The 19734-nt window shown below is 43.4% G+C and overlaps 2 protein-coding genes across 6 annotated transcripts; one reads left to right on the top strand and one right to left on the bottom strand.

Annotated features, from left to right (window-relative positions):
• The first annotated feature begins 100 nt into the window (after positions 1–100).
• On the top strand, positions 101–10185 carry tor4aa (torsin family 4, member Aa). Of its 3 annotated transcripts, none has more exons than XM_067484591.1 (3): positions 101–515; positions 5995–6459; positions 8202–10185. In XM_067484591.1, exons 2-3 carry the CDS (start codon positions 5995–5997, stop codon positions 9054–9056), a joined length of 1320 nt encoding a protein of 439 aa, XP_067340692.1. In that variant the 5' UTR covers positions 101–515; the 3' UTR covers positions 9057–10185. The 3 variants fall into 3 exon arrangements, with proteins under 3 accessions (XP_067340692.1, XP_067340691.1, XP_067340690.1); XM_067484590.1 differs by lacking the exon at positions 101–515 and adding an exon at positions 3698–3854; XM_067484589.1 differs by lacking the exon at positions 101–515 and adding an exon at positions 4712–4941.
• Positions 9759–19498, bottom strand: zgc:56235 (Voltage-dependent anion-selective channel protein 2-like). Of its 3 annotated transcripts, none has more exons than XM_067484594.1 (9): positions 19359–19498; positions 17212–17282; positions 16078–16127; positions 14863–15015; positions 14725–14777; positions 13680–13901; positions 12986–13136; positions 12841–12898; positions 9759–11705 (listed from the first exon to the last, which is right to left on the bottom strand). In XM_067484594.1, exons 2-9 carry the CDS (start codon positions 17276–17278, stop codon positions 11614–11616), a joined length of 846 nt encoding a protein of 281 aa, XP_067340695.1. In that variant the 5' UTR covers positions 17279–17282; positions 19359–19498; the 3' UTR covers positions 9759–11613. The 3 variants fall into 3 exon arrangements, with proteins under 3 accessions (XP_067340695.1, XP_067340694.1, XP_067340696.1); XM_067484593.1 differs by lacking the exon at positions 19359–19498 and adding an exon at positions 19102–19259; XM_067484595.1 differs by lacking the exons at positions 16078–16127; positions 17212–17282; positions 19359–19498 and adding an exon at positions 15770–15793.
• Between the last annotated feature and the right edge of the window lie 236 nt (positions 19499–19734).

Genomic DNA, 19734 nt, shown 5'->3' with positions numbered 1-19734 from the left:
AGAAAGTCAAACCAAGCACAGGTCACAACAACCAAAAACAGAACGCAGGGTTTTTCTGAGCCCATGGAGGGAAGAACAGAATCCTGTCTGTTTTTAATGCACTGGCCCCTGAGGACCCACAGATTACAACCATGTTGGTTTTGTCCCTTGTGTACAGAGATTTCTCTGGATTCTCTGAACGATTTATGTAGATGATGAAAACTCTACATGCTTTGCAATTTTATGTTCAGGAACATTTTTCTTAACTTGTTGATCTACTTGCCCATTTTCTCCCTGACAGACTCTGCGTCTCAGAGATCCTCGTTTTTTTTGGTTTTTTTTCTTCTTCTTTCCTGTTGTCCCTGTCCCAACTTTTTTGAATCGTGTTCAAATCAAAATTAGCAAAATTTTCAAAAAACAATCAAATTTCAGTTTGAACAAATGTCGTATGCTGTTGGGTTTAAATAATGTTCTCTCTATTTACATTTGACACAGCGTGGCAGTGTTTCTGGAAGCAGGAATCTAGATGATGTTTGGTGAGTAAGTGACACTATTCAGTCCTTGAATGTACATATACTTAGCTCAACTTATTATTATACTTAGTTTTTTTTTTTTTTCAACTTTCAGATATTTATTTGAATGCTTTAGATAGATCCAGAAAAAGTGAACCTCATTTACACTTAAAATAAAGAAGGAAGTTATGCAACGGAGTCTGTCGCTTTTAAAAGAACAGTTCTGCTGCTTTTGAGCTTTAGGATCAGAAAATCTAAACCACTTTTATTAGGCCTATCTGTAAAATATGACACTGCATTTAGGAGACGCTTGACATAAAGACTGAAAACGGGGACAGAGGGCGACTTGCAGTTTTCACTTCACAGCTTTTTAGAAGGCGCAGATGCTGTTGACTAATTGTAGTGAGTGTAAAAAAAGGATGTGGCCTGTGTGTTCACATGAACACGTATGTAACACAAGTGCCAGCGTACGAGGAAAAGGTCTTTCTAAAAGCCTTTGTTGCCACTGAATCTTCTTTTTTTGTCGAGCTCATTAAATGGTTCCTGTAAACTTGTTCCCAATTCTCTGAGAAGAACTGATGAGGTGTAAACGTGAAGCCGCATTAGAAACTGACTGCAAGTCCCCACTTGCAGTTTTCTGTTGCTTCCAATGTTTATGCTAAGCGAACTGATTCCTTTCTATAGGGTCAAACAAAGTCGAGAAAATACATTTCTCTAAGTGCTTAGAGAATAAAAGTATTTATTAAAACGTCACCAATTTTCAGCCTGCTTCTTATGGTTCTAGTTTGGGTGAACTTTGCATCAGTCCCTGCTGGAACTTGGGACGTTGTGATCGCAACCACTCCCTGTGAATTCGCCACAACCTTGCAATGAAAACGTTTAAAAAAAAAAAATCACAACTTGCATCACATTTTGTCACGAAATCAGACATTCTAGGCTGCAACATTCACAAAACTTCATAATGACTTCATATCGAAATGTCTCAAGGATGTTGACTTAAAAAAAAGATCCTCCAGATGACATCATTCAGACAGACTCTTTCAGTTCAGATAATGTCATCTGGTGACTCAACTTGTTGGCTTGGTCAGCCCACTCATTCAGCCCCCCCCCCCCACCCCCCACCCACCCCCGCAGACATTATCTAAACTAAAAAAAACAGTTGTCACTTAGAAGCAAAGAGATTTAACATTAAGGCGGCAGAGAGAAGTTCAGTAGAACTTTCTGTACACGTATTGCTGAAACTAGAAGCCTAGAAAGGCCGATTAAAAATGAGTGTTGGCCGGTAAAGAGAGAAGGCAACGTGTCAGAGCGACTTCACAGCTTTTTAGAAGGCGCAGACGCTGCTGACTAATTGTAGTGAGTGTAAAAAAAGGATGTGGCCTGTGTGTTCACATGAACACGTATGTAACACAAGTGCCAGCGTACGAGGAAAAGGTCTTTCTAAAAGCCTTTGTTGCCACTGAATCTTCTTTATTGTCGAGCTCATTAAATGGTTCCTGTAAACTTGTTCCCAATTCTCTGAGAAGAACTGATGAGGTGTAAACCTGAAGCCGCATTAGAAACTGACCTACCACATGGTTTTTCATATTCAAAATAATATTTCAGCTTCGATTCTTGGTTATTTCATCTCAAATGTCTGCAGCCTAGATGCAGTTCACTGCCCCCTTACTGCAACGTGAGCTGTTTACAGCGGAAAGTAAACTGTGTACTGAGGCCCCTTCCTGACAAACACAGTAAGATAATCTGAGCTCAGACTTCCTCGTGACAAAGATGTTGATCGTGTCTGATAACCACCTTTTCACACCTTCTGTAGCTATATCTGTTGTCGTGGACAAAATGTGAGGACAGGGTTAGATCGTAGGATGGTATTAACAAATAATGGGTGGAGTGGTGGTGTGGATGTCCGTGTGTGTGTGTGTGTGTGTGTGCTACAGCACCTTTATTCATGCAAATGATACAACATGCAAATATTTGTTACACTTCTCTTTATTTAAATCCACAACCTCTGAAATTTTGTCTGTGCGCTGATGCAACAGTTGGTTTGCAATAACCATTTTATTATCAATGTAATCTTTTGGTTCTAAAATGTCACTGAATTATGTAAAAGGGCCGAATTCCCACGTTAAAAGTGATACTTCAACAGTTTTGTTTTGCCTGCAAAGCAAAACCCCCGTTGTGTCAGTTCCCTCCCTTCCGCTGCTTCGTCTTTAGCACATTTCAGAGACAAACATACTTTTACTCCATTAATTTAATAACTATAGGTATTTTTGGAATCAGATTATTAAAACTAATTAACCATCATTAAAATGCATTGATCCCTAGTGTACGTAAAGGCCTGGTGGCTCAATGGGGAAAGACTCAGGCCGAATCCACGTGAGGAACGCGTTGTGTGTGCCGACCCCTGAAGGGACGAGCCAATGTGCGTAAAGGGATTCACATTAAAAATGTTTGATTCAGAACACGTGATCATCAAGTCGGCAGCGCGGTGGTGGAGCGGTTAGCGCTGCCCCGTGACCTTTCGCTGTGGAGTTTGCATGTTCTCCCCGTGCGTGGGTGCGTGGGTTTCCTCCCACTGCTGAAATAGCTGTGGATGTGAGTGGGTGTCTCTCTGCGGCCCTGCGATGGACTGCCGATCTGTCCAGGGTCCCCGCCTCTCGCCCAATGAGAGCGGGAAGAGGCTCCAGCCACTCATGACCCCCATTGTTACAGTATTTGCAGTAGTTGGTGAAACTGCAGTCATAAATGTGCACTGAAAGTTAAGGAGTGGTTGATGAGGACATGTTTTTACTGTCAGATAAGCTGCTAATAATCATGTTTCCTGTATAAGACATTAATGATAAGAAAGACAAAACCACAGTGAGACACAAAATTGATACTGAGATATTTACAGCACTGTGACACACTGCATTGTGGTATTTGTAGATGAGAGAACTAAAATTGAATCAGCTGCCTATGAAGAAATTCTGAAAAAGCAGATCTCAGTATCTTTTGTGTTTGCATTTGAATGCATGTGAATCTATAGTTAACAAATAAAGACTGAGGTCTAAGTCCCACCTGTTAGGACAATGATGAATAATGTGAGAAGGGCTTTTACCTGGACACGATGGTTTAAAAGGGCACAGGTGATATCTGATGTCTGTTAGCTGTGTAGTGTCAAATGTCAGACTTTTACAAAAAAAACCCAGCAGGAACTGGACATGAGAGAGAGGAGGAGGAGCTTCAGCTGCAGATGCTTGACAGGATTTGGAGCTAAGAGTAATAAGAGGTCTCTTCCTGAGTTGAGCTGGTTGATTCTTCACTCCCAAACTATGGACTAAAGCCAACATGTTCTTCTGTTTCTAGAGCATGGAGACACATTTTAAGGTAAGCAAACTATTTTCTCTCGCGTGTTCTCACGTCTCTTTTTCATTGACACGTTTCCCCCCTCACTGCTCTGCAGGTTGAAGTTGGATTGGGTCTCAGGGTCTGTGTGGCCAAAACTAGTGAGGCTCCTCACAAAAAGGCAGATTTTGAAAACTGCTGATCTCAGACTCATGTCCTTTTGTGTCCTGTGCGTTTTCAGCTGTAGGTAAAATAGTTTAGCAGCCAAGTGAGTCTCACCAAAGGTATTTTGAAGCATCAGACTGCTGTAAAATGCCTGGTATGCAGCTGTACTTTCAAGTCTGTGCATGCGGAAAGACAACGGACTGACTGACTGACACTTTTTTTCTCTGCCTCTGCTTGAGCGAGATTCTGAATTCTTTTGTTCTGAAGTAAAAAGGCAGTTGACCACTGGCTTATAATAACTTACCAGAACTGACCGAGTCTTTCTGCCAAGATCAATAACAAACTGCCCATCACACTATGCAAACATTGCCCCCAGGTTTCCAAAGAACTGAGTGCAGGTCTTCTGACGTCTGCAGGAAGAGAGACAAATTTCCCAGGAGCAGAACCTCTTAGACCACAGTACTGATAGTGTTTAATTATGGCACGTTTGGCTGTTTGCCTGAAACTTCTGAGTGTAACTGATAGTTGCTGCTTTTGTGTGAGACAAAAAAAAAACCTCACACTACATTTGTCCTGGAAATGTCAAGATGAAAGATCCTACAACTGAATATTTACACTTTTGAAGCCAAGTAAAAGTGTTGCAAGGGTTAATTAATAAAAAAAAAAATCTAAGTGTGTGTGTGTGTGTGTGTACATGCAGAAGCTGTTACATTGCTCACGTGTGCATTTACACAGGCAAAGTTCATATGCTGGGGAAAAGTCAGAGGACGTTCCTGAAAGGCTCTTTCTTCTTCCTTCTTTCTGCACAAACACTTTTTTTTTAAACATGATTTGAATAATCAAGCCTAGAAAACTGTGAACGGGGACATTTGAGATGGAACAAACTGATCGGATTAGTTCGTTTTCATCAGATAAAGCTGAGACGTGTAACATAATAGACGCCACCAACAGAGAACTGAACCTGGTGAGACGCGATCTCTCACATTTCTGTTGAGAAATTTGTTTATGTGGTGGGATTCGAACACCACCCTGACAACCGCATCAGTCTTTGCCTGTCCTTCAGTTTTTCCCCATAGCAGCCCCAGTGCAGGTCGTCCCCACCAGAGAAGAGGAAGTAGCACAGGGTAATATTGCATCTACGATTTCACGCAGCCCTCGTCTGGATTGGTTCCAGTCAAAGACCTTTTCCAGCAGACGTTAGCACAGAAGACTGAAATGTTTGCAGCAATATGTTCCAGGGTTTACAAAAAGCTGCAGTGTTGATGTAACTGGTTGTGTGACTAAAGCCCTGAGGTCTGAAGGTCTCGTTGAGAAAGCGATGGTTAGAGAACAAACAGCTCACTTTCTGCTTAGACCTCTTAGCGTTTGCCTTCCAAATAAAGGTGAGCAGTTTATACAAGACGATGAGAAGTAGCTTGACATTTTAGGAAAGGAGTTTATTTGTTAAAGCTTGATCCGCTTTGTGCTGGACAGTTAGCTTAGCATAAAGACTGGAGGTCATCTGCAAATGTCCTCCACCGGGTAACACGTTAAATCATTGCAAGACGTTTGTTTACCAAAATGTCAAACTATGAATTTACTGGATCAAAATGAAAACCCTTGTACCCCAGATTCCTGACCAGCATTTTTAGAAGTCTGCAGATAGGAAGCAGGTGCTGGATAAAAGGAGGCCACACATGGAGCGATGCTTCCTAGTATTTCAACATGTGAGACTAAAACCGAAACCAACTATCTGACAACTATCTATTGGCTGCGCCGATAAAGATTTGCCACTTATTCTGATCTAATCTTATTTTAGAATCTTTTACCTCATTTTCTGTGACACATTTTACCTTCATTAACGTTGGAAACGTCCGAAGCGAAACAGCGACGTTCTGGGTGATGGAACCAAAACACTGAGCTGAAAGACCCTAAAATGACAGAAACTGCACTCGCTCCTGTCGAACGCATGCGATTAGTGTAGTGTTCCACTTCAGTTAACAGCAGCTTTAAATTGACGTTTCGATTCTCTCTGCAGATGAGTGACCAAGACAGCAGTGCCTCTGCCTCTCAGACAGAGGGAGAACTTGAAGGGATAGATGAAGAGATGGACGGGGAGATGGAAGAGGAAGGAGACCGAGATGAAAAGCAGAGGGACAGTCCCACCCCCAGTCTGTGTAGCCTCTCCTCCTCCCTTCGCGCCGTCGTGCGCATCAAACAGAAGTACCAAGCCATAAAGAAGCGGCGCCTGGAGATGGCGCTGAGTGGAGCAGGGCCCCTCCCAGGTGCTCCGTCTAGAGCCAGCCCCAAGATCTTCACCTTTGACGGACTCACGCCCTCCGCCTTTCCCGCCCTGTCGTGTTCAGTTCCTCAGAAGAAGAAGAAGAGGAGGAAGAAGCGGGTTCTGTATCCCAACGGGGTGGGACGCAGAGCGATGCCAAAGCAGGAGCAAAGCCGAGCCAAATACTGCCTGTACCTGCTCTTTGCCATCGTCTTTCTCCAGGTAGGGTTAGGGTTCCCGTTTTCTTGCTGTGTCCTCTCAAAGTCCCACTGTCTTTCCCTTTCTTTTACTTTATAAACACATTATTATTATTATTATTATTAACATAGATTTGAACAAATCTGGAAAGGTTTTTAAATTGGAGTTTAAAGGATTGTTTTCTGAATGTGCCACCCTGTATTGAGCATGAGCCCTTAGAACAAAAATTCTAGTTCCACCACAGCCCAACAGTACGACTGTGATTCATAAGTTATTATTTGAAACAGTTCAAAATCTATTTCCATGAATTTTTACTAATAAAGGCCTTCGTTGGTGTCTTTGCCTTCTCTACCTCCTACCGTCCTTTATGGCGTCTCCTGTAACCACGCCCCTCTGCGACGTCACAGTCGCCGGGGGGGAAATACCTCCAGATGACATCACTTGGAGGAACCTTCAGGTCAGATTATGTCATCTCATTGCTCATACTCTGGAGTTTGTAATCATGACCAACCTGATTTTCCAGAGCTCCTCCAGATGACATCATCTGAACTCCTTATGTTTACAAAAGTCCTCTGGGTGATGTCATCTGGAGGAGTTTTTTTAGCGAGAGAAATATATTAATATAGGGAAGTCAGAGGGAAGTTTCAAAGCATTAATGTGCATTTACACCCTAAACCAGGGGTCACCAACATGGCCCCCGTGACCTCTGCCCTAAACTAAAGCCGTGGAAAGCAAGTTAACTTTAACCTGAGCAAAGAAAAAAAGGACTCTTTTTTTTTTTTTTGTCCCCGTATTTTCACACTTTGGACTCTTAAAATACGACACTATCAAGGTGCCTTAGGTGGTTGCTTCAAAGCTATTAAAACTTGGTTTCAGTGTTTGCTCAGGTAAGAAAGATGAAATCAGGAGGGAAGTATTTTTGGGCAGCACTGTATCTTGTTTACTTCAGAACAATGTCTATAGTAGTTTCACAGCACAAATTTGTCATGTAAACGCTGAACCTTAAAGTTGGACAGAGCTGGCAGCTGCTGGATCGAGGTTAAGATGGTGCTGTAATATTTCCTCGTTTTATTTGTTGGCTTTTTAAAATTAAACAATGGCAACAAAGACAGGAAACGTGTGGGAAAGTGTGATGGATGTAAAACTAGTCAGAACTGTCGGCATCGTGTCAGAGTTTATTTGACTTGGTAGAGTCCAGTTAATCCGTCCGTGCATCAGATTGTCCCTTTCAGACATAAACCTTTTAAAGCCGGCTTCCTGTTGCAGTCGAGCTGTTTCCTGAACTGCAAAAAATGGTGTAATTAGAAAGAGAAGTTACAGTGTTGCTGAACATGATCCTCCTCCTTCAGTCTTCAGACATTAGTCAGTTACATAACTTGTTAAAACCAGCACTATAACTTATTTTTTTTACATTTACAGCTAAATATGAACAAATAATGCAACTACAACATGAATGAACCCTTTTTTAAATGAATCATGTAATTCACCTCATTCTGCATCATTTTGTGTTGTTAATTCTTTGGGAGCTTAAGTAATAGTACTAATCTGATACAGTGGATTCCGTTGTACTGTACCAGAATATATCTGCATATATAAGCTCACTATATATTAATAATTGTCGGTTGCACTCACAGTATTTCTGTGATGGACTATTGCTTCCGGACAATAAGAACAAAATATAAGGTTTAATATAAAGAAGCTCATTCATTCATGGTTTATAGTCATCCTTTAAATATCTGACAAACCTGTCACCTGTTTGATTCCAGGTGTACAATGCCATTGAGAACTTGGACGACCATGTTCTTAGATATGACCTGGAAGGACTAGAGAAGACGCTGAGAAGGGAGGTGTTTGGACAGCAAGGAGCAGTGGAGGCGCTGCTGTCTCACCTTAAGGACTACCTGTCCACCTACGTCCACAACAAGCCCCTGGTGGTGTCTCTGCATGGCCCCAGCGGGGTAGGTAAGAGTCACCTGGGTCGCCTGCTGGCCGGACACTTCCGCTCGGTGGTGGGGGAGACGCTGGTGCTGCAGTACTACGTCCTCCACCACTGCCCCCAGGAGGCAGACGCCCAGAAGTGCGCCCTCGACCTCGCCACCCTCATTTCAGAGATGGTGGAACGAGCCGAGGACGAGGAGAAGATCCCGCTCTTCATCTTCGACGAGGTAGAGCACATGCACGTAGAGATCCTAGACGCGCTGCGGCAGCTCGTGTCCTCCAAGCAGTCCAACGAATACCTGAACGCTATCTACCTGTTCCTGAGCAACCTGGGCAACGAACACATCACCAAACACATGCTGCACAACTCAAGTATTTCCATGGGGATGTCAGCATCGTGTCGTCACAGCAACCTTGTGAAAGAGCTGATTCCCGTATTACGCAGTACTCTGGAGAAGCTTCATTCGCTTTGGACGGATGTGGACATCCTGCCTCTGGGCCTTTTGGACAAGAGCCACGTTATGGAGTGTTTCCTGGACGAAATGACTCGGGAGGGGTTCTACCCAGATCATACCAACATAGAGCGACTCGCAGGGGAGATTAAATATTACCCCCCTGTAGGGGGGCACGAATATTCCCAGACTGGCTGCAAGCAGGTGGTGGCTAAGGTCAACCTGCTGTGAAGCTGCTGGGCCCTGCAGGAAATGTTGGGATGCTTCACATTCTTTTCAACCATGAAGAAACCTGAGAGATTGAGCAGTGGGGGAGGTGGTTACAAAACTTGAACAACATAACTCAGAGCCACAGCTTTTTGTGAGGACTTTGGACTCTGCGGTGGAGAACAGCATCAGTCCTGTGCAAAGGTTTGACATCGCCCAGTCGCTAAAGGCCCAGTTCACACAAATCTCCTCGCTTGCCTCTGATAGTGTCTCTGCATGCTTACAAAATGTGTCCAACAAAGTACAGTGGAAGTAAGTCCACTCCCAGTCCAAAGATGTGCAGTGAGGAGAACTGGAGACTTTAATGATCGCTTGTCTCCTTTTGTCAGCGCTCTGACACACTGAGTATCCAGGGTGGACCCCCACTGACAGCTGGGATAGATTATGGTGCTATCTTATGACATTTAAATTGGATATTACAAAACATTTCAAAATATGTTGTGGGAGTGAGGTCTGTCAGAGGTCGGTCAGCATCTTAAAACCCAGACATATAAAATACGATCTGAATGGGTGAAGGTCATTTGTGTGAATTGACCCTTTGACCCCTTAGAGACAAAGCATGTTTCTACTGTATAAGGCAGCTCCAACAGACCTGACGCTGAGAGAGTGAAGGACAATTATTACTGGAAAAAAACGAGAACCTGATGGACGAGGTCACTTATGAGGCGCAGTTCAGATATTTATTATTGCTTAGTTACTAAACACTCATTTTAGGATGTTCAGAGGAAGTTTGAATGAAGCATAATTGTCATTATTGCGAGTGCAAGCCAGCAGCTTCTGTAGCCATTTCTGCAAAATCTGAAACGTACAAAGACTCTGCGGATGGAAATAGCTTTTAGTAGAAGCATCTAGAAGCTCAACAGATCTACCTACAAGCTGCATTTGGGGATTTAGCTGGAAACAAGATGAATCTGTTCTTTGGCTGAAAAAAAGAAGGAATTAAACGAACAGACACACAGAGGCTTGTTGTACTAGCATTAAGATTCGATGATGCATTGATTAATGTCCTGCATTCAGGAGCCTTTCAGTCCAAATATAAACTTTAACGTATACAATGTGTTTTAATATTAAAGATTCCATTTAAGCAACTGTACATCACCTTTGATTTCACTCCTTTCTGTACGGGTTCATTTTTTTTATTTATTTATTTTTGTCACTGATTCTTCACAACTCTCACAATGTTTCTGTCGTCAGCAGCAGTTGTTTCGCTTTGCAGACTTTCTCCCGTGGATGGTGCTCAGTTCACCAGTGCTTCTTTTTTTAGGACGTTCACAATTGTGGTATTATCCATGAAATATCCTGCTCAACAAGTTACTGCATTTCCCAAAAAAGCCCAGCTGTTTACTAGATTATAACAAGTCCTGTCAGCAGATGGAGACAATGGGGACAACTGATAATGTGAGTAAGTGGGCTTTAGGTTTTATCAAGTTATTACAATTAAAATGAAAAGAGTTACTTTTTTTAGACAGTTTTTTATTAGAATTTTCTTAAGTTAACATTGGAAAGAAAAAAATGAGGTACTGTGTCTTAATCCCCTTTCAAGCCCCCTTTCAGACATCCACTTGAACTCCTGATAATTCCAGGCCCTAATCCTCCTCACGTTATCTCTGGAGTTCAAGTCTGAAACAGACTTAAGTGACCAAGAAAAATGAGCCTTAAAGTCACGACGACAACAGGATGGAGAAGAGATGGTGACCGAGGAAATAACGTAACGACGTGAAACACAGCAGGTTCTCAGACAGCAAGACTGGAATCGCTGAGAAGACAATCAGCTGTGTTTTTTAGTACAGATGTGAGGAATGTGAATTGTTTTAGTCACAGCACTGACAGCAACATGAGGAAACGGCCATCGAGCTAAGACTGCACAGATACAAATTATTCCCACTTCAGTGACTGCTGTGCTGTGGCAGATGAAATCAATATTATAGAAATGCAAATGACCTATAAGCTACAAGAAGATTGCACTATATTGATTTCACCTCCCAGAATGATTACGATTGCGATTATTTCGAAGCATCTGGGATAAACACTGTTCTTGTACAGCAACGCACGCTGACGGTGCAGGAGTCTGAAAATCAACTTTAACAAGTGCTTTGATAACTCAGTCCTACACACGAGATGTGTTGTAACAGAACACAAACATAAGCAGAAAACAAACATCTTGTAAACCAAAGGAGCTTTCAGCTGCATCCACATTGTCGTTTCACATGCTTTTTGGGAACTGAACACAGAAGCTTTAACAACATTTACACCAACTACTTCATCCAAGACCTACAGTGAAATAAATAGTGATACGTCAGTAACCATACAGAACCTTTGCACCGTCAGTTTCAGCGTCGACCCCACAGCTCCGCTCAGAGGTGCTGAGACTCGACTGTTGCTGCCAAAGACGCTCGTGACGTTCGGGGAAGGGAGACGTGGAGCTACAGGGTGGGGAGTAAATGAGAGGGGAGGGGAGTGTGTGGTGGTGGTGGTGTGGCCCCGGGCTTCTTCTTCGTTGGTGGGGCTGAGTTGTCTTCCTTTACGCCTCCAGCTCAAAGCCCATGCCGACTTTGTGTCCACCGGCGTTGAAGTTCTTCCCGTCGATCAGGGCTGAGAGAGTGACCTTGACGCCTGTAGAGAGTCCAGAAGCACCACATCTCAAAAACAAGGATTTACACTGTATCTATGAAGACAAATACCTGCAGAGGTTTGACTGGTGTTAAAGGGCATATTTCGAGTGGTATCGACATAAATATGACCTCATACAGTCACTGTCATGCCCGGAAAATGGGTCTAGTCCCATCCAAAGGTAAGAGAACCAAAGCCTTCAGCAACTGGTGTGACTCACCTTTGCAGCAACAGGTTCAACTAAACAGTTTCAGTTAAGCAGATCAACTTGGAAGGATTTTAGCTCATTCTTTCCTCCAGTCATTACCCAACGTCCAGGCCCAGGGTTACACTGGACTAGCCTGCGTGTCTCGTCCATTACCACACACGAATCGCAGAGAGAAAACGCTGATGACCCCAGTAAACACTCAGATCCTCAGAACTTAGTTACTGTCCATTTACAAACCAAACCAGCATGGATTAGTTTGTCAGGTGGTGAAGAAACATTCCAAGTTGGAAGTGCTTAGTAAAAGTAACAGTATATCAATATTTAAGTGTCATTTTCAAATAAAGATGACAGTGATGTATTAGAGATTCAAGTAAAATCTGTAAATCATGTTGCTGATTCCGAGCCGACTGCTGGTCTTTGATTTAAGGAACGACATCATTTTAAACACTGCACCACAGAAACCGGTTAAAGACCAGACCAGACAAGACCACATTATCTTCACGATCAAAAATATCCTGAGGCTAAAAGCGGCTCCTAAATTTAAGGGATGTCAGTTTAGCACTAAAGCAAACTTTCCAGAAGACGCCTTAGTCACAAAGTGTCAGTCAGTCACGTGCTGCACGGGATTTGTCTCACCAAGGTCAACAGTAAATTCACAATAAAACATTTAAAATCATGTGGTGATGCAATGACACCACCAGAAATAGGGCTGCGTATAACTACAGGGACGTACTGGTGATTAATAAATAATCATCCGTTCCTGCAGACTTGACCATCTACATCACGGATTAATACATCTTTATGTCATAACCTCTCTCTGCAGCTCTGTGAAAACCTCACTGGAAGAAACACTTTACCACGTCACTGAGGAGGATCTGACCCTTCAAACTCTAAACCAAATACGTGGCAGAGTTGCAGATGGGAGCCTACCTGGCCGGAGGCTCTGGGTGTAGCCTATTCCAATCAGACTGGCGTTGTTCACTTTGGCCTGTGGGGTGAAACAGAGGAAGAGGATCAACAGAGCAGAATGCGTTAGCGAGCATCAGAACAGAGAACGAGGAGCCGCAGCACTCACAGACAGAGAGGCGTCTTTGTCCAGCTTGTATTTGGCAGCAATGCCGAAGCGGGTGTTGTTGCTGCCGGCGGTCCAGGCCAGAGTGACCGCTGTCTCCAGGTCATCGTTCACTTTTTGGTAGATGGAGCCGCCGAACTCAGTGCCGTCATTACTGAGAAAGCGAGAGGACAATCAGACACACTTCATCAACCCTGCAGGTGCCTAGTTTGTGTTCAATCATATCATATCCATAAAGTCAGAGAACGGGAAAGATAAGTCAGTACTGTCAGAGAATATGTGGTCGACGGACGCTTTGCCTCCCTCAATAAATATAATGAACATTAACTAATGTTTGCTTCTTGTGAACTACAGCTAATTTGAGCAGTGGCAGACTTTTATTATTTAAATACAAAAACTGATGAAGTCCACAGAGACGGTCTTAGAGCAGAAGCGTTTGTGCTTCCTCCTCCTGCTGTGCTGACATGTCACTGGCTGTGCAAACATTTTGTGTGTGTTCTGGTGAAATGCACCCTGAAGCCCGGTGGAAACTGTGGCCATGTACTGATTTTCTGGGTGATCAGAAACGTTCTCACTAGTACTTGAATGTAGATAAGAAAAAGGTGGCACAAGCACGGAAAGCTGCAACTCCCATTCACTTCCCTTTGTTTCCTTTGCCGCTTACAACAAAGGAAGCTCCAACAGTAACAGCACTCACACGTTGGTGTGCAGCTGAAAGTCCCCGGCTCTGTAGCCAAGTGCAAAGTTGTTCTGGGCCATTTTGGACTTGGCCGTGTCGAAGGCCATCTGGTAGCCGGCCAGCCAGCCCTCGTAGCCCAGCACTGCGGCGGCGTGGATGATGGGACCCTCGAAGTCAACGTCACAGTTAACGTTCAGGTAGTCCCGCTTGTAACCCGTCTTCAGCTTCCCGCTCTTCTTCCTGACAAACACAGGGTTAAATGTTTTAAGCGCATTGATGCCTCACATCTCTGCTTCCTCTTATTTTATTATAAGATATCACTGAGCCACGTGTTTCTTCATCACTATGAACATACACTGCAGTTTATTTTCATTCAGTCCCAAATTCACCAGCATCCTGCCACAAATATACACTGGAGAGCAAATGTGGATTAATCTCCAACAAATGCACTATTTCGCTAGTTTGTTTAAAACACCCATTGCAATCTGTCCCAAGAAATAAGGCTTTTAAGTCCTCTTCATGTTTCTCTGAGCTCAGATTAAAACTGGATGAGGTGCATGTGCGAGCACGATTTGTGGATCCCAGTCTAATAATCAACTTAAAGATGTGTGATCTAGAGGATTCTGACTAGAACAGGCATTATGGTGAAGTGGGAGTCAACTGGCTTTGAGCTGTTACACTTTGGAAATGAACAATATTCACATAACAGAGAAGAGGTTGAACTGCTTTTAAAAACTATTTAAAAAGAGTTTTTGTGGCACAATCACATAAGAGACACTCTGTATCCGAAGCAGAGTCACTTGAAAAGTCCTAATGCAGGACTGGAGGCAACGTTTAAGGATTTAGGTCTTAGCAAGCCTGGAGGTGGCGTCACAGACCAGGCAGAAAGTACTGAATGACACAGCTTACTGGTAGATTGGGTCTTTTCATAAGATTTTAAAGGCTCAACTCATACAACTGTTTAGAAACGGAAACAGCTGCTCGCTATTAAGGAAAACGAGTGAAACCCACAGTTTTATTTCTCTGACGTTTCCATCGTTCAAACATACAAACGTAGACTCACCCTGTGTTTGGCACAAAAGACGTATCCAGGGCGACTTTCAGTCCTTGAGCTAGCTGCAGGTAAAGTTCCAACATTAGGTCAACGGTGAAAGACTCAATCAAGTGTGACATCATCAGTTTTCTGTGAGCCCTCTTGTACCTGGTCTTCCACGGTGACTTCGGTGGCCAGCGTGTTATCGGTGTTCCACTTCTGGTTGACGCTCAGGCCCAGGTCCTTCATCTTGTATTTGGTCTCCAGGCTCCCTGAGGCCTTCCCAGTGTCTGTGTTACTGGAACCAGACGTGTTGAACTCCTGACACGAGGACGAGACAAACCGTTTGTCACAGGACACAGGAAATATCCCACAAACAATGAGAGAAGGAACATTAGGTTTCAATTGCAACTAAAAAGCCTGAACAACAGATTTTAATAAAAGAAAATCCGATGGGTATAAAACATTAAACATTACATGAGACATTAACACATGCAAGACAGAAAAACACGCTGTTTAACATGATGGATACGATCACTGTGACACTAGAGAACCACAGAAAGAGCTGTGAACGTGGTGCAGGGTGAAAAATGTGTCCGTCATTCTGTACAGAGGATGTACACAGCGTGTGGAGGGAATATTCAATTAATATTACAAATCTGTATGATCTGTAAAATCCACAAGCTCCTCTGTTGTTAGACCTTCAAGTCTGACGGGGGTAAGGTCTCAGAAAATATTACTGGGAAAGAACTGGATGAAACAAAGGATGGTGGAAAGACATGCAACTGATGACGTTCGCTAGTTACTGTCTACAGAGAGTTGGTGCCTCTTTAGCAAAAGTAAGACAATCTCATCAGGAATCCCACTGACTGTCCTCCAGCCTCAGACCAGAAGCTTCTCTACGCCATGTCACGTGGCTTCACTTCACATATATTTTAGAATTTGATTCACAAACTGACACATAAAGAAATGAAAATCACGAGACATAAAGTGGAACAGATGTTCATGCCGTGTGAATCGTAACTGAACAGACATAACACAGAGTATTGTCTCTTGTCTCTGACACTGCTCTTACCATCTGCATTAGAGCGCGAACAGTCCCGTGCAGACGGCAGCCGCATGGAAACAAAGCAGGGGTTAGGAGACACAGGGAGAGAGACATGACAGGCCAAAAACACCTGTCATGTTTCTCCACAACAGGGCACAGATTCAGCCAAGACCGTCGGCATCAGCTGATCGCCAACCTACAAACCCTCAAGCTCAGAGGAGTTGAGACAGTACAATGTAGAACCGTGTGTGGTCTTAGATTTGTGATGGTTTTTAGGGGCTGCAGCAGGTGCATGGACTGGGCAGAAAGCATCCAGGGAAAAGGGGAAAACTCACCACTCCACTTTGTGATTTGGTCTTTAGGTCCAGCTTCACAACACCAAAGCCTGGGGAATTTCAGAAAAGCAGAAATCAGTGCAAGATGATTCAGACACATGAAGGAAAGGCAGCGGTGGCAGAAGTACTCAGACGAGTCAAACAGTCATTACTGGAGCATGGAAATATTCAAGTAAAGCAAAAATACCTCCAACTATTCTTTAACTTCTGGCTCCTACACCTACAACATACAACCTCTGGAAATGAAGCTAACTGTAACATGAGACTCCAAGTGAGACCACGCAAGGCATCAAATACTGACGCTGTGTCAATGCAAGTTCACATTTGGCTTTGGCATGTGACACACTCAGCAGTGAATACGTCTGTGCTGCTGTCAGCTCTGTCCTGAGAGTCTGTTTGCTGTGAGGCGCCGGCAGCATCTGTCCACATTAAGACCAGTTTAAAAACGTTTTAAGCTGTAGATTTAAGTAAATGTTCATTGATATGTTCCAAAACTGACTTGAAGGAAAAGATTTAGGGAAATACGCGTGTTCACTTTCTAACCAAGACAAATTTGCATTCTCATACCTGCACAGTCTGTGTAAAGGCTGAGATCGTTGGCTCAGCTTTGCAAAAAAATGAAACTCACAAGCAGGTAAACGAGTTATGACGGGTTAAAAGTCAATTTTTAATGGTGGTGTTGGATTTGTTGCCTTAAGACAGAGCTGGGTTATACGTTTCTCCCTCTGTCCAGTCTTAATGTTAAGCTAATTAATTAATCAAGCTGAAGCCTTAAATAACGTGCTTTGATTGGGTTCCACTTCCTCTCTCCTTAATTCACTTAATAACAATCACAAAACTTAATTTCAGTAAAACAATATAAGCATTTATTATACTGTGATACTGAAAATCATGGATCTATATTTCCCACCAACAACTAAACCCACCAATCCCACTTTAAAACAAAAGACCTATTTTCATACTGGTTTTGTTTAGCAGTCCCCATTAATACATTTATTTTCAACAATGTACACACTGGATGATAATCTTAATGTTACAGATGGTGACACTGAAACATCAGATTCAACCACAGTGTGTATTTTCAAGAATTCCCAACCCTCGGTAACTTACTCCTGGGGCTATAGCCGTACTCACCGTAGCCTTTGCTGAATATATCCTTGGCAGCTTTGCCCAGGTCTGCGTATGATGGAGGGACGGCCATTGTGCTGCAGGAGATAAAACCAGCAACAAGATTTTTAATCCTGGGCAGCACGGTGGTGGAAGGTCTGTTAGGCTAACTAGGGACTTTGAGGCAGACTGCAGACCAGTCCAGGGTGGACCCCACCTCTCTCCCAGTGACAGCTGGGATAGGCTTCCAGTCCCCTGTGACCCCAAACAGCATAAGCAGCTACAGACAAAGGATGGATGGATTTTTAATCATGTCATTGAACCTTTCAAGCAGTATGAACAAAGACTAATCACCTTTCCGCATGCAAACACTGCAGTGACACATACAGAATCCACTAAGTTAATTTTAATGCATTTTTTAAGGTCACTGTGGTGAAAGAATATAGGAATCTGGTCGAAACAAGAGATCTAGTTATTTTTGTTAATAAGTGCTTGAAATGAGTGTCGTTGTTTGCAAGGTGCTTCATTGCATTTGGTTTTCACTGCGAGGTAGAGAAAAGAAGATGATTGTCGGTTAATGTTAATGTGTTTAGTGACTGGCTCATTACGTTACAGGCCGTCAGTACGGGACAAACGGCCGCAAGACTGAGGCGAATATGTAAAATGCATTGTCAAAAAGGCAAAATGTAATATCTAACAATGCATATGAAATAACTGCTAATTGGTAAAGCTGACACTTTGGGGCCTCCTGTCCACTGATGGTGCTGACTAATAAAGTATTTAATAAATGCAGGAGATCTTGCAGGAGCAAACCACTTCCATCTATTCGGGAGCTTGATATTTGCGCTGATGTACCCAGTAAGAGTCAAAGCCGTGAATGACAACATTACTGCTGGCCTGAGAAGAAAATATCTACCTTGTTAAAAAGCTCCAGGTTTAAGGTCCTTATGTATAAAAGTTGTTTTTATAATCATTTGTAATAATGTGTGTGTACAAATTAATAAAAAGAGAAAAGCCCCTGCAAATTAGTAAATCGCATTAAGTTGTGGTTGAGAACCCAGTGTCTGAGACTATTGCACATAGTTATAGTAATAATTTTTTAGTGAAGCAAATACTCTGATCATATCACACTGGACTGTTGCATAATGATGCAACATTGGCACGAGCTTATGCTGAACTGAGGGTAAGCTGATACCAGCACAAGTCACAAACATGCAAAAACTGCCAAATCTCCCACTGAGCTGCAGCAATCTGTCCCCTTAGAAGCAGCTAGGTAGCAGACAGCTAATGGGATCTGCAGGTTTAAGCTACTTGAACATGAAACGAGCCACGATGGAATCAAACGTGCACAGAAGTGCATGAAACAGCAAATCAGGCTGATGGTCACCGTCAGAATATTAGTCCACTTTGTGCAGCGGGCGGTATAGGTTGGAAAAACCGGCGGTGTTCAGATAAATTCCTGCAATTCCATTTGTTAGCGAGGTCATTTTAGATAAATGTCTAAATCAAAAGGCTTAATCAGAAGCGCTTCTGCTCGGTGCAGCATGCGTCTCTTCACGGGACAAAGGACGTGACAAATGGACCTGGGAAGGAAGAGTGGGAGGTTTGACGGGCGGCTGCTTGCTGCAGAAAGATGACCTCCAAAAACACAACCCTTTGAGGCCAGACGACTGGTCACGAACCGGCTGAGGAAGTTGTTGCGCGGCTAACGGTCCAGTTTGGAACGTCTGCATTGACACGCAGAGATTAAACCGCGTTAACAGGTTGAGCATCATTACATAACGCAGGGGCCGTTAGCTTAATCTCCTAACATGCTAGCTACGTGGCCAACCTTCAAAACTCACATTATCCCAGACGTCAAGGTGAATAAAACAAACTTGTTGTCTTTATGATTAAGCAACATTTCCATTTTCCTACCAGTAGTAAAGTGTTTGGAAGTCTTCTCTGCGGAGCCTGCAGCCTCCCTGGCGTGATGCTACTCAGTGAGGGACAGGTAGCTTAGCTTAGCAGCGGGGACAGGGCACAGTGAAGGAGACCCACGGAGCATGCGCTCTGTGCGCGCGCGTGTGGGGGCACACTTACTCGTGCCCGGTGGTCGTTCTATGATAAAACACTAAACATTTATTGAACTCCGCATTCCACAACTGAGCTGGTAGTCAAATAATTCCACCCACCTTTCCACCTCTACCGTGTTGCTCTCCTCGTTCGTTCGCCAAAAACGCTGCCCAAACGAAACATCGTCTCCTTGACAACCGGTTAGGCAAACTTCAAAGGCTGCGATGTGACGTCATTGATGATGTGATCGATACGCTTGTCCATACGCTCATCTGCTGTGAAGGCTTCAGCAAAAACACAGTCCAGCTTTTTACAGCTTTGCTTGGGAAAATCATTTCGGCATTAAGCGCTACGCGTTCGCGGCGCGTTTTCTTTTTGGAAAACTACAGAGACAACTCTTGTTGGCCCCGATTGTTCTTTAATTTTAGAAACAATTACTAAATTACTTATAAACTAGCTATCAAAAGTCTGTGCTGTCCATTTACCATTTATGTT

This window comes from Channa argus, chromosome 18 (genome assembly GCF_033026475.1).
Source record: "Channa argus isolate prfri chromosome 18, Channa argus male v1.0, whole genome shotgun sequence".
In the NCBI taxonomy this organism is placed as follows: Eukaryota; Metazoa; Chordata; class Actinopteri; order Anabantiformes; family Channidae; genus Channa; species Channa argus.
This window is presented reverse-complemented; position numbering and strand designations above follow the sequence as displayed.

What these genes read in the sequence shown, in the direction of transcription:
- tor4aa (XM_067484589.1), top strand. Translation starts at nt 4,852, where the DNA reads ATGGAACAAACTGATCGGATTAGTTCGTTTTCATCAGATAAAGCTGAG. An exon ending in CCAACAGAGAACTGAACCTG is followed by an intron (nt 4,942 to 5,994) that starts GTGAGACGCGAT and finishes TTCTCTCTGCAG; the next exon opens with ATGAGTGACCAAGACAGCAG. An exon ending in TTGCCATCGTCTTTCTCCAG is followed by an intron (nt 6,460 to 8,201) that starts GTAGGGTTAGGG and finishes GTTTGATTCCAG; the next exon opens with GTGTACAATGCCATTGAGAA.
- zgc:56235 (XM_067484594.1), bottom strand. Translation starts at nt 17,278, where the DNA reads ATGGCCGTCCCTCCATCATACGCAGACCTGGGCAAAGCTGCCAAGGAT. An exon ending in TATATTCAGCAAAGGCTACG is followed by an intron (nt 16,128 to 17,211) that starts GTGAGTACGGCT and finishes GAAATTCCCCAG; the next exon opens with GCTTTGGTGTTGTGAAGCTG. An exon ending in TTTCAGCTGCACACCAACGT is followed by an intron (nt 13,137 to 13,679) that starts GTGAGTGCTGTT and finishes TCGCTTTCTCAG; the next exon opens with TAATGACGGCACTGAGTTCG.